A 13,893-nucleotide genomic window follows, 5' to 3' on the forward strand; every position below is an offset into this window, starting at 1 on the left:
CTCCATTTTTAAAGACAAGGTTAACAGGATTTAATAGCTACAGATTCTCCTGTTTTCCCTCCACACTATTACTACCTACTGTTGTTTTCACAGCCCTCTCTTCCACCACTGACCAGTACCTGATGCCCTGAAGAATCGAACAGCATCTGAAGAGAGAAGAACCAACGCATCACCAGCTGGAAGACACAAAGACCAACAAAGTAAGGGGAAGAGAGGAATGGAGGCATCTGGAAAAGAAGAGGAATTTATTTGTCATAAATACAGATCAGCTAGACATGCAGTTTATCCACAGAAGAGGCAAAAACCCTGGAGACTCTCCAGAAAGCCACACACTGGAAAGCTGTTTCCCTGTTACTTCCCTTGCTCCACAGCAAGACCAGGATGAACTCAACCATCCAGCAGCTCGGTGATCTTCTCTGCCATGGGATTATACTGACATGCTCCACCAACAGTATCTGTGTCTGCTAATGGCAGCAATCTATCTCCATGGCTGCAGACTACTCCTGCCTGGTCAGAGGTGGAGGTTTCTTAACAAATTAATTAACTCTGTCAGCACTAGTTCAGAGCACAGTGGTGCACAGGGATTCAGTGGATTGGGGGGCGTGCATTCACAGACTTAACTGGAAATCTTGCTGCCAACATCTGTTTTGGGAAAGGCCATTTCTAGAAACTACAGTATGAAATGAGGCTTGTGTCAGAAATTTGGGCATATTGTTTTAGCAGCAGCCTCTGGGTTTTGCTCCCACTAAGACCATCACTCTTTGCACAGGCTGATGACATATGCTCTGATAATTACAACTGGCTCCTCCCTGTGCATGGAGGGTTGGAAGTCCCCTGCATTCTCCCTGACCCTCTGCCCCATGATCCCCTCGCTGCACAGTGCCTGCAAGCAGATGCTGCAATAAGTGTGACTTCACTTGAGGGAAGAGAGATCAGCAGAGTTCATCCTTCAGTCTTCTGTGGCTCAGTTCTTCTCTAGGATTCTGGTGAGGAGTTCATTTAGCCGGTTCACCATCGGCCTGGGATCCTCATTCAGCCCTGCTGCTATCATGGCATTCTCATAAATCTGAAAAAGAGAAGAAAGCATTAAATAAGGAACAAGAGTGAGCTGCGTGAGAGGTGGGGAGGAAGTGAGTGTCACTCTCCAGGACTGGCAGGCCCAAACCAAGTACATCTTCTAGGACATCTGGTAGGAAAACACATGGACAACAAATACCAGAAATACCAAGTGGGGACCACGGGAGGATGTGATTCTGGCCCACTACAAGGGCTTCACCACACATGATCTGCAAGCTGACTCTGGGGAGGATGGTGCTACTTCTAGAGAATGCCTGACTCACCTGATCAAGCAGCAGCTGGGCCAGATCAGGCTGACTGTCCTTCAGCTCGTTAAGCTTCTTAATCAGAGCATGCCTGAAAGAGAGAGCAACACTGAAACTTGGTATTTTTGGACACAAAGAGAAATCTATTTCCAGAATGAGCAGCTAAGACAAGGTGCGAAGAAAAGGTTCCACCTAAAGGCCAAAATAGCTCCAACTTCCTCACTTCTGCTCTGGAGGCTTCTCTCTTCTCTCCCATCCTGTCCCTATAACTTCATGGACCCCAGAGGAGTGGACATAGCCTGTGTGGGTGGCTCATCTCAGCTGTGCCACGCAGGCTCACAAATTAAGGCCCTATAGCACATCCTGCACTTAAGAAGGGCTCTTCTAATTGGGAGCCTTACATTGCCTCCTCTCTCCCGCCACCCCAGAAAGCTTGCTGTGCCCCATTCCTAGTACTCATACTGTTCCCCTTACCCTGTGTTGATCTCCAGGGTGGGCTGCAGGAGCTGGGCACGCTCCTCTTGGGTCTTGGCCAGCTGCTGCATGCGAAGAAAGTGGCGGGCAGCCCCCATCTCGAGCACAGTGATCATGGCAGGGTGGGTGTCCAGCCGTGTAGTCACCTGCAGCAAAACCAGCCATCGGTGCCGAGATGGAAAGTGCATGTGGGTTAGAGGTGGGGGAGGTTCAGGGACTCAGTCTCCCCAGCACAGATCCACACCAAGCCTCCAAATGATTCATCCCCAACCCGCTGGGGGTGCTTAGACCAGCAGGAAAGCTGGAGGCCCAAATGGCCCCACTGATCCACAGGCAGTAGCTCATAACTGAACCCAAAGCACTCCTTGCCAAGAAGGCTTTCCAGTCTACAGGCAAGAGTCACCAACCCATTCTTCTGGTAACCTGAGCATCAGAACTAGTAAAATGGGTTTTGCTCATTACAGCAAGATGTGGTCCTTCCATTGCCACACTGAACAAACATCCAAATGACAAATGCCAGCACCCATGCCATTTACAGGGAGGACTCACAGAGAAAAATAATTTCCCTCAGGGTCCAAAAAAAATCGGTGGCAGCAGATCTACTATCAACCACCATCTTTTTCCCCTACATTATTACCTCCATGGATCTCCTGTACTCAGTTACTCACAGAATACCTACCTTAACACCAGTGACTCGAGAGCCTAAGGCATTTCTCATCCAGGCCATCAGATCCCCAGCTTCTTTCTCTGTCAGACGTTCTGCAGCTGGCAGGGGAAAGAGAGTACATCTGAGCATGCACCTATAATGTGCCAATGGACAGTGAGCTTTACTCCCAGGTAAAGGTCCATTTCATACTTCCATTTACTTTTCTCTTGTGGAAATGGGAAAGCAGCACCACTTGGCACACAACTACATATAAGACCTCATCCTGGACCATGCCCTACCCAGAGAGGGCACCCTCATGCCCTCCCAGGGCCTGCCTGCCTCTGCCAGGGCACCACATGTGTGCGTGTTGTTCAAACTTGAATCATGGAAACTCCACCTGTAACACTCAGTCTGTTTAAATTAGCAAAGTGCTAATTTAATCATATGGGATGAAAGGGATTTGCAGGAGCTTCAATTTGTGTCAGAGCATGAGAATGGCAGGATGAAAGGAGTGCTCTTGCTTGCATGCTCAAGAGCTGCAAGAGCGCTGGAGGAGGTGTACCCTCACTGGCTGACACAGGGCAGCAGGACTGTTTGCAGCAGAGGAGCATCACCATACCTGGGCTGCTCTCCTCAAACTTCTCTTCCTTATAGTGATCAACCACAATATCTGTCTCCACTGAAATCAACTTCTTCTTGTCAAACTCCCGAAGGTGCAAGAGTGTCAGCTCATCAAATTGCTCGTAGCAGAACAGGACCTGTGCCAAAACAGGGACAATAACATATTGATTGAGATGTAACAGCATTTCCTCCTTCCCAAGACAACTCCACACCAGATAGCAAGAACATCACAAGGAAACTAGCAGGTTCAACCCCATGGTGACTATCACTCAGGGCCCCAAATGAAAGCAAACCCTAAGAGGGCTTTGTTACCATGGGTGGCAGGTCTGCAGCTTAACAAGTCTTGCTGCCCCATGTCAAGTGAGAACCAGCATTGACTCTGGTCCTGAAAGGGCCACTTGCCTGCAGCGGTCATTTATAACACCACTACCAGCCTTGCACAGCAGCTCTGAGGCTCCTGCTCTGGGGTTCAGTGAAGGTTCAGACAGATGCACTAACTGCCTGCACAGTGTGTGACAGGTCTTTCCGTGCCTCACACTGCAGGAGCCAGCCTGAGTGTGGACAGAGGGACCCCAGGAAAAGACACCACAGTGGCAGGGCCTGCCAGAGGCCCCACTGCCCTGCTCAGCGCCAAGACCCAGGCAAGCCCTGACCAGGGATGCAGTGGCTCAGGGTGCTCCCCTGGCACACTGCTCACCCACCTCCATGTCCTTTTTCTTCATGGCCTCAAAGTACGGGGAGTGCTCAGCCAGGTGCCGGTTGGGCGCACACAGGTAGTAGATGTTCCTGCTCCCTGCCTTCATGCGGGAGGCATAGTCAGTCAGGCTGGTGAGCTGGCCTGCGGGCAGGGATGACGATTCGTAACGTAGCAACTTCGCTATGTCCTCCTGGAAGAAATGTGCTCCTCTGAGCTGGGCGCAGGCAACATTAGCTCTATCTGACCATTCCCAGCCTCAAGAATTCCCTTTGTAGCATGCAGGCCTGTTTGCAGCCCTGCAAAAAAGCTCAGGGGACTCCGAGTCCCTCCTTTCCTGCTCCAGATATTATGGAAGGAGAAAAGCAACCTAGACAGGATGTAGGTCAAGCTCTCCTGGAAATGGGAATCCAGGCAGAGGACAATAGTAGTGGAAAGCCCTCCTTCATTGCCTGCTGCAGTTAATATTGCATCAGGAATTGCTGACAACACAGTGTGGGTACAGAGACTATGCAGTGTCTCAAATTAAGTGGGAAGCAGCACCCAGTCAAAAATAGCTAGAGTTTGGGCCCTAGAGAATCTGTAAGTCTTGTTAGACCCAGGAACACAAGCTACAGGTGTGTAAGATTCACAGAGAAGTAGCAGTCCCCTCATCCCAGGTCATGGTAGGAGCCAGTAATCTTTCCCATCAGTTGCAGTGCTTCAGGACTCCTGGTACCTTGACATCCTGCTCTGCTATCGTGACAATCCCCTCTCTCATGAATACTCCATAGTCCTCAAAGAATTTGGCATATTTTTCAGGGTCCTTCTTGCTCTGGTCAATGAAGAACTTGATCAACCTCTTCTGCAAAACATCTCGGAGCTTCCTGCAGCAGAAATAAGTCTTTCTAAAGATAGCTGCTTAGACCAAGACAAGAGGTTTTAGGTGAACATCTCTCTCCCTGTGCAGTGTTTTAGAGATGCATTTGTGAATCTGAGGACAAAGAAGAAACTCTGGGTCCACTGCTTCCTCTCCCTCATGGCTCTACGTCTGCTCTTTGTATCTCAGTCAAAAGCAGCTCCTGGCTGGAGAGATAGCTAGAGCTGTGGTACAAATGTACTGCTGAAGCTCAAATCTTCAGTAACTCGTGACTCAGTGATGCTGCTGTACATAATCAACCATGCACAGGGTATCTGGCTCACTCCCACAGCTACCCTTACACATGGGAAGGAAGCAGCTATAAAAGAGTTATGCTTGGAGGAACGCTTTCTGAAGGCCTGAACATCCACTGTGAAGTGACTGGGTTAATTTTGTGACTATAGTGAAAACAGAGACATTTCACAAGCCATAGAATACAAAGTTAGCCATCAAACTTAGTAAGATAATAGCACCAATGCTAAGAAACAAAAGCCTACTCGTGTATTTCCTTCCAAGTTCCGACAATGACAGATGTTTGAGAGGGGACCTGAAGGACAAAAAGTAAGGAAAAACCAGAGTCAGATCTAAGGGGTTTTCAGAGGACACTGGTCTGTGGGCAGTCAGCTTTGCTGGCCCTTGGCACCGAATGAAAACCCTGCTGGCTGGCACTCAGTTTTAAACAAATGTGTGTGTGAGTGCAGCAGAGCTTTGCAGGAAGTCTGGAAACAGGAGGCACAAGGTGCTGTTTGAAGATCTACACATAAATAATGGTGACACTGAAGTACAGCCTAGATTCCTAGTTCTGACAGCTTTGGTTTTGTTTTCCAAACCACTCGGTGGTGCAGACCAGACACTTTAAATAGCAAATCCACTGTTACTGCTGTAGACCAGAGATACCGAAAGGCAGCCTAGGACATTAAGGGCACGTGGCCCAAGCAGGTGGCAGCAGATTGTATGACATAGGACACTGCTCCCAAACCTCGAGATGTGACCAACATGGCTGAGAAACAACTCACTTTATAGACTACTAACTATATTCTCAAGGATGGAAATGCTGCAGCTTACATGCTGCGTCCCTCCAAGCACTTCTAACTGTCCCACAATGTCCCCTCCTCAACCAGCAAGAAGCTGGAAGAGCCTCAGCAGTCCACAGGATCTACCTCTTGCTTACCTGATAAGGGCACTCTCCTGCAGCAGCTCCCTGCTGAGATTCAGGGGTATATCCTCACTGTCCACAACACCTGGAACAGAGAGCAACCTTGAACAGTGAGGTAAAGAGGAATGCCACGTGGAGGAAGGCAAGGCAGCCCCTCACCTCACCCCCTGTGGAAGCCATGGTCCACAGCCCATTATTCCTGGTCCCAGCACACACCTCTAAGAAAACGCAGCCATTTAGGCAGGATATCTGCAGCTTTGGTCTGGATGAGAATTTTGCGGCTGTAGAGGGCAACACTGGAGCCCAGTTCCCTGCTGATGTCAAACATGGATGGTTTCTGCAGGGACAAAAGACAGAAGGGTAACACCAACACTGTGCAGGGTGCCCAGCTGCACACTAGCCTGCAGTATCTCTGTGGCTGCACCACTTGACCAGGTCACACTATGGTCTTCCCTACCAGTGCTGAACCCAATGAGAACCAAAATCTTGGCTGTCTTGCTTAGGGAGCTACTTGAGCCATTTCCCTGCTCCTGCCATGGCTCAGTATCCCCACAACCATCCTGTGGCACTCAGCCCACTGCAGAGATGGCACACCGGATATTTCTCCTTGCCATTCTGCAGCTTTATCTGCCTCCTTTCCCTGAGGAGCTTTCCTATTCTCTCCTCTTCAGAGTAACTGGGCAGATGTCCCCCTGTTCCCTGGACAGAAGAGCACGTACTTGCTCAGGCACGTAGAAGATGCTGCGGATGTTGAGGGGAGCATCAGTCTTGTAGTGCAGGATGTAGCGGGGCTTGTCATAACTCTGTGCTATGAAGCGGTAGAACTCCTCATGCTGCCACTCACCGATGTCCTTGGGGTCCAGCATCCAGAGTGCCTGTGGACGAGCAGAGACATGAGCTCCCATCAGCTTTCAAGACCTGTGGCTTCACAGCACAAGGCTCTTTCAGAGTGACACTTTCCCTCCAGGATGCTGGAGCAAGAAAGTATGATCTTTCAAATAGACTCCTCTGCACAGCTCGAGGGCAGTGGCATGTACTGTGACTGAGGCACGTTATCACAGACTAACAAATTACTACTCCTCAGCTGACCTCAGGTCACCTCCCATAGAGGTGGCCCTGCAACACCTATAAGGCAGCTTTGTTTAACCCAAAACAAAAGGGATTTGGCTAACTCCCATTGCCTCACACTTGCTACCAGCCAAGAGCATCCTGGACAGCTACCACAGCTCAGCTGACTGGCAGCACTGGTCAAGTATCTCAAGGCCTGACCAGCAAGCAAAAGAAAAGTGAAAGTTTAAGTGGGTCTGTTGCAACCAGCCAGCCTCCCTGATGGAGGTCACTACCACTATTGACATGGTTTAGTGGTGGACTTGGCAGTCCTGGGGTAATGGTTTGACTTGATGATCTTAAAGGTCTTTTCCAACCTAGATGATTCTGTGGTTCTGTGATCCCACCACATGGTCAGCCAAGTGCTTGTGAAGCAATTCCCGGATTACTTGTTTTCTACTGATTTGTTTTGGAGCAGTTCAGGGGATGTTTTATGAACTCCTGGCCATCCCTGCTGCAGGGCCAGTGTTCCAGCAGTACCACTTCACATGCCAACATGTGAATTGAAGTCATAAGCTCCAGACCAGGTCCTTTCCCGTGGCCATGCTTTCCACCTGCTGCTGCTCTAAACCCCCAGGGCTTTCTGAAGCGTTCAGCCCAAGCTCACATCACATTTAAGATTTCAGTACCTCAGCAGAAGAACAGCATCTAGCAAAGACATGCAAGGTTCTGCACATTTAACAGGCATTGGGACTCAACTAAGAATCTTATGTCCCCAGCCAGGTGAAGCCTTCTACACTCACTGTCACTCACTGCCACTCAAGCCCTAGTGACAGAGCAATTACTGAGCATTCAGCCCTCCCTCCACCTACCCGAATCCAAGGGATTCAGGGCCCTGGCAGCCCTACCATGCTGCCATGCTCCTTAAAGCTTCTTCTACCTCAAAGCCTTGTTCCACAAGTGGCTTCATAATATTTCCAGCTCACGCAAGTGTCCTGGAGGGTTTGCAGGATCACAGGTAGGATTACGGACTCAATTGGGTACTAAGGTGCTTTACAGCAGCTGTTGTTAGGTGAAGTGCTGCTTCCCCAGAGGCTTACTTGTAGCTACAGTTATCGCACTTACACCAGAAAAGCCTCTAACTCCACATAGTCCACTACATGGCAAGCATTCAAGAGCTTATCTAGGAAAATCCACAGCAAGGAACTAACTAGGGCTCTGTTTATAGTGAAGTGATGGTGATGTGTGGAAAACCACAAGAACAAGATCTTTGATAAAGAAAAAGCTTGAAATGGGAGCATAATGAGAATAAAGCTGTTGCTGCAGCCCAAGGGAAAACAGACTTTCTGATAAGAAGATAAAAGTACATGACTCTATTAAGCACCCCTTGCTCCAGTACTACCCTTCTCTAGGGAATCTGTTCTATTGATTGCCAGGTAGAAAGTGCAAACAGCTGTCTAAGTCTCTTTCTGGGTTTGTAATTTGAGGGAAACAGGTAGAAGGTCTTTGGAACAGAAACACTATTATGTGGGAATCCAAATAAATAATGGTGACTAATAACAGCAATTACTTAGAACCTTAGATAAATGATAATGAATTTAAGTGCAGTCTTGAAAGTTTGTGCATTCAGTGCCACATTCCAGCAACCAAAAAACCCACACACATGCTCTCTGCCTGCTCTCTTAGGTAAGGAAGCTTTAAACAACCAGAAAAGGAGATGCTGGAGGAAAATGATTCATAGTTTTTTGTTTTAGAGATAATTAATTTAACCCGACTCCTGCAATTGGGCCAAGAACTTACTGACTAAAATAGAGCTGGCTGCAATATAATTTTAAGTGGGCAGAAAATGCATCAAGCAGTGCTCAGCTAGGAGCTCTTAAGCTCAGGCTGTGAGCTGAGCCACTAAAGAAGCCAACCATTCACTGGCACTGGCTGCCCCATGCTGAAGGACAAAGAACTGAGGCAAGAGGCATCAGCACACCAGCAACATGAGCAATCCCCACACCATAACATGTCACTTGGCTTGAACAGTTAGAGTAAGTATTATAAAGTGCTGAAATAATAATTGCGATTAAGGGAAGATCCAGAGGATAACTATAAATAAAAACTACTTTGCTGATCTACAAGAATTCTGTCCAGCAAACACAAACAAGCAGTTCCAGGCATGACTTCTGCTGGATTTTTCGTAAGAGCAAGTAGAGCTAGGACAAGGGGAATGGCTTTAAACTGAGGGTGGTGAGGCAGTGGCACAGGTTGCCCGGAGAAACTGTGGCTGCCCCATCCCTGGCAGTGTTCAAGGCCAGGTTGGACAGGGCTTGCAGATACCTGGTCTAGTGGGAGGTGTTGCTGCCTGTAGCAGTGGGGGCGGAAATAGATGAGATTTAACATCTGTAACCATTCTATGATTGTAAGATTGTTTCCTTTTGTTCTAACTCATTCATCACTGCAGGGTCTGTGATATCCTGGACAATCCTCCCCTGATTTCCAAGGACAGCAGCAGCTCTATGCTGTTTCCTGTCTCCTGTGGGGGATTACAGTGGTTCATCTCCACAAGAGACCTCAAGAGCCCTCCTGCTCACCTGCAATGTGTTAATTCTTCTCCCGTTGAGGTACAGTGGGAAGCTGATGAAGTTGCTGTATTTTGTCACCACCTCTGGAATGCAAAGAAGACACAGAAGAGTCACATTTGTGAAAACCACACAGTTAAGAATTTCTTCAGGAAGAGCAAATGAAAGGTGTTGCAGGAGATGAGAAATGCTGTAAATGCACTTCCCACTCATGGAGCACCAACAGACTTCACACAGCCCCTCATCAGGTAACAGCATAACAGCATTTCCCTCCTCCACTCACCCTTGACACGGTCTTCATTTGCAAACTCCCTGCAGTCTTCTTTGAGATGAATAATAATCTTAGTCCCAGTTCTGACACCAGATGCTTCTGCAATCTCAAACACTCCTGAACTAGGATTAGAAACAGACCCTGTGTCATCTTGTGCCTCAGATACATCCATGATATTACATAAAAATGTTTTATTAAATTAAGAGCACACACAATACTTCAGCGCCAAGCAGAAACGACAGAAAGTTGGGAATGCCTGAATGTTCTCTGTGCTCCCAAGAAGCCCCCCAAACATGTGGCTCCCTACAGAGGCTCCCTACCCAGCACACAATGCTCTGCAAAAGCAAACAAAGTTCAGGTTGTTTGAGCCCAGCCTTCAGCTCCTCTCCTGCATTTCCTACAGTGACTGCAACACCCAGGCTCCTGTGTTCTCCCTCGTCAGCTCTGACTTGTTTGTGGGCTGTCATTTGTATCTCTGCTGGAGGATGCAGTGACTGGTTACAATGAAAAGCAGCTGTGCTCTACTGAAGACAGCCCCTTCTGGATGACCACTCCTGCCTACTGCTAAGTGAATGCCATATGGGGATCAAACACTGGTAAGCACACTGACCCAGGGCAGAGCCAGCAGCAGCGATGACAGACAAGCAAGCCTTCAAAGTGTACAGCAGTACAGACTGCAGCATACAGCAGCCTAACTGCAGCTAAGACAGTCTGACGTCTCAGTTACAAGATGCTTTTTCAAGAATTTAAATAACTTGGTGAATTCTTTATTCCTAGGAGATTTTAAGGGAATGCAGAGCTTGTAAACCCTGGAAGCTCTAATTTCAACATGGTCCAGCAGTCCATAGCTTTGCCATCACTGATGTTTGCAACTTCAAGCAAAAAACAAAGGATGAGCACACAGATCTGACCCACAGAAGACACGTGCCTACAGAGCCACAGCACGGCACAAACCCTGCCTACCATGGGTGCCCTTGAGCAAAAACCCAGGGGATGACTTGACCAAAGAGGTAAAATTTGTCTCTCCAGTCTGGGGCACTGCTGAGATGATTGCCAGCCAGCAGGGAAGGAAAAGGAGAGGCAGGTACTCTCTTTGTCCACAACACACCTGCTCTGACAAAGCACGTTTGCCCCCATGGTTTTTGCCCTGGCACATCTGGCCACACTTTGTTGTGATGTATAATCTGTACAGGACCTAAACCAGTAAGCCTGGTCATGAAAGCCACACAAGCCCCATCTTGATTTGCACAGGTTTTAGTCCATACCTGGCCTGGACACAGCCCTGCCACACTTCCATCCCATTCTGCATCCTTACCCATCTGAAGACCAGTGGTAGCCTGGGCTCCCTGGCTCTGCAGACTGTGAGAACACCTCCACTTTATCAGCCACCATGAAGGCTGAGTAGAAACCCACTCCAAACTGGCCAATGATTTTACTGCTGGCTTCAGCTTGGCTCTGCAGAGCATCTAGAAAAGCCTAGAGGAACAAAGAAGACATAAAACAGCACACAGTGATGTCAGATACTACCAGGAGGCTGCAGTCCACCCTCTGGCTGGGCTCCTCATACCCTGATGCAGCCCTATATCAGATATCCAGCCCAGCAGCCCAGCCTCATCCCACGCTTCCACATTCAGTGCCCTGAGGACAGTGCTCAAGGAAAAGGGGCTGTGGGGACTGCACCTCTGGAAAAGGGAAGCATGGCTTAGGGCACTAAGCAGTAAAGGAAAACAAGTGATGGCTCAGTCAATCAGGAGCATGAAACCTTAAAATAGTGACTCCAGAGATGAAAAAAAAAGATCAGGTACATCTATGAGGACACTGCTGCTGCCCCCTGAACAGTGGGTGAATGCTGAGGGAACATGTGCTCCTCCATAATGATGGCCTGGGGAGGAAGGTGTTTGGGAGCAAGGGCAGCCAGGTGCAGTAGCATTACACACAGGGCCCATTAGTGCTGCTTGGGCACCACAGCACACACCATTAAGAGCTGTAAGACTCCAGAGGTAGGTTTCACCTTCCAAGAGGGGTGTAATTTCACAGCTGGGTTGGGAGCCAAGGGACAAAACAGAATGAGAAATTATTGGGAGAACAAAAGTGGCTGTAATTGGAGAAGACTTTTCTAAGGGGGGGATAAGGGGTGCCTCATCCCAAGTTACCTTTGAGCCTGATCGAGCAATGGTACCGAGGTTAGAAACCAGCTCCTCCTGGGTCATTCCAATCCCTGTGTCCTGAAAACAAATGGCAATTGTAGTGGAAATATCAGTAAAGAAGCACTGCTTTAGCAAGCAGCACCCAAACAACTTCTGACTCCCACTCTCTCCCAGCCAGCTGAGCAGTAAATGCAAGAGCAGGCTTCTAGCAGTGACTCTACCTGCTCATGGTCAGGACAGTGGACTGAAAAGGCATGCAGCTCCAAGGGAGCTGTTCAGAAAGCTCAGAGACTCAAGACATTTCTCAAGAAAAGACAAATTCATGCCAAGACAGGCACAGGACAGTGCTGGGAACAGATCTCAACCCAGTCACAGCCTCCCTGTGCCAAGTGTTGTGCATGTACAGAGAGAGTTTCCAATCCTGGACAAGTCCAAAGGGGAGGCTGCGAGCAGCTGATGGGGACCCAATGCCTCACACCATGAATCGGTGTAATGCAGATCCTTGTCTACAAGTACCACATTTGCTGAGCTCCATCTACTCTGTCTTTTTCTTCCTCCTCTCCCTCTCACATTATGCTCCACAAGACTTGAGCAAGAAGCTGTCAATGCCCAGGTCCCTAAGCAGTGGGTACTGCAGTGGGAACAGGCTAACACCAGCCACACCGCATGATGCTCTGTCCAGGCTTCAAAGGCATGAAGTTTGTTGTCATTCCCACTTCAATCCAGATTTGTGTGCAGATAAACATCTCTCTGTTGCTAGCACACACCCCTTAGGCACCAGACCCTGCAGCAGCACATCCAGAAAACGCTGCAGCAAGCCTGAGACTGGGCTGCAGCTTCATTTGTTCCCACAACATAACTGCATGACCCCAAGACAACACAGTTAACAGCAAACTCCAGCTAGAAATGGCCACACAGGACCCCAGCAAAAATCTTTCCCACTTTGTAGTCCAGTGTGTTCTCAGACTTTCTCTACATGCATCTTCCACAGGAGCAAAGGGCAGACTAATGCTCTCCAGGATGCCATTTCTGAAAATTCCCTTCCCAAATCCCAGCAGCTTCTCTACCTGACAAGAAACATCAGAGAAGCTACTCTTACAGGTTCTCCGAGCCGCTCCATGAGGCAGTAGCAGTGTGAAAAGGAGTCAAGTGAAAGGCGAATCTCATTCATGTGAGAAGTTCAGCTCTGCTCCAGTACTGGTGAGCACAGGTACCACAGCTGACAGCAGCCTGCACATCCAGAACGGGCCAACATACTCCCAGTGTTGTTAATGCAGGGTGGGATTCAGTGTGCAAGAGTCAGCAAAATGAGCTAGAGCAGAGCTCCTGCTGATAGATGGCTCAGAGGTGAGATGCCAGAGTGGTTCTCGCACAGCACACCTCTACCACCCATGTGGCGCATTTGCTGGGCTTATTACTAGCAAAGTAATTAATGTCAGTACGTATGTTTGATATAGCGTTTAACTGCACTGAAGGATCAAACTGGTCAACTTGTGAGGTGCCTTGCGGGTAAGACGTTTTACTGCAGCCCCCCCAGTCACAGTGCAGCAACACCTTTCCCTTGATTAAATACAGTAAGGCCAGTCACTTGACTTGGCTGAGGAGAAGGATGATGCCCAGTAAGATCTCAACAGCCGGAGATGAAAAGCCAGGAAAAGCAAACAGAGTATGGCAAAATCTCAGGAATCTGACATGGTCCCTTCCCCCAGGGAAGAAGCCGCCAGAAAGAAAAGTTTTCAGCATCTGGTTCAGGTTTTGTTCATGCCAGACCCTGAACAAAACCCTTAACTCCTCTGATCCACTCCTATTTATAGCACAGCATGTCATTCCAAATTCCAGCATGTTAAAAAAAATATATATCCCTACCCCATGAATTTATTTGGCTATTTAATTCCGAATGCCCTGCCAAACTTATTGCAAAATGTTTAATGGCAGTTCCTGGAGACTAGTTTGATGAGGGTGAATCGCAACAAAGAAAGAGAGCTCGGCTCAAAGCACTCTGCCCCCGCAACAGCCACAGCCGCTGACGGGGAAAGCGGAAAGGCCTTTG

General features: G+C 48.6%; 1 protein-coding gene across 1 annotated transcript in view; it reads right to left on the bottom strand.

Annotated features, from left to right (window-relative positions):
- Positions 1 to 228: 228 nt before the first annotated feature.
- TRAP1 (TNF receptor-associated protein 1) overlaps positions 229 to 13,893 on the bottom strand; it is a 21,280-nt gene continuing 7,615 nt past the window's right edge. The window contains exons 4-17 of the mRNA XM_010013615.1: positions 11,850 to 11,921; positions 11,012 to 11,172; positions 9,709 to 9,818; positions 9,438 to 9,511; positions 6,531 to 6,686; positions 6,028 to 6,148; positions 5,827 to 5,896; positions 4,476 to 4,623; positions 3,765 to 3,950; positions 3,062 to 3,200; positions 2,476 to 2,561; positions 1,797 to 1,942; positions 1,341 to 1,413; positions 229 to 1,066 (exon numbers count right to left, since the gene is read on the bottom strand). Coding sequence (XP_010011917.1) covers positions 965 to 1,066; positions 1,341 to 1,413; positions 1,797 to 1,942; positions 2,476 to 2,561; positions 3,062 to 3,200; positions 3,765 to 3,950; positions 4,476 to 4,623; positions 5,827 to 5,896; positions 6,028 to 6,148; positions 6,531 to 6,686; positions 9,438 to 9,511; positions 9,709 to 9,818; positions 11,012 to 11,172; positions 11,850 to 11,921 — 1,644 coding nt within the window. The 3' untranslated portion in view covers positions 229 to 964. The remainder of the gene's footprint in view (positions 1,067 to 1,340; positions 1,414 to 1,796; positions 1,943 to 2,475; positions 2,562 to 3,061; positions 3,201 to 3,764; positions 3,951 to 4,475; positions 4,624 to 5,826; positions 5,897 to 6,027; positions 6,149 to 6,530; positions 6,687 to 9,437; positions 9,512 to 9,708; positions 9,819 to 11,011; positions 11,173 to 11,849; positions 11,922 to 13,893) is intronic.

The sequence above is a fragment of the Nestor notabilis genome, unplaced genomic scaffold, assembly GCF_000696875.1.
Source record: "Nestor notabilis isolate BGI_N333 unplaced genomic scaffold, ASM69687v1 scaffold31730, whole genome shotgun sequence".
Classification (NCBI taxonomy): Eukaryota; Metazoa; Chordata; class Aves; order Psittaciformes; family Psittacidae; genus Nestor; species Nestor notabilis.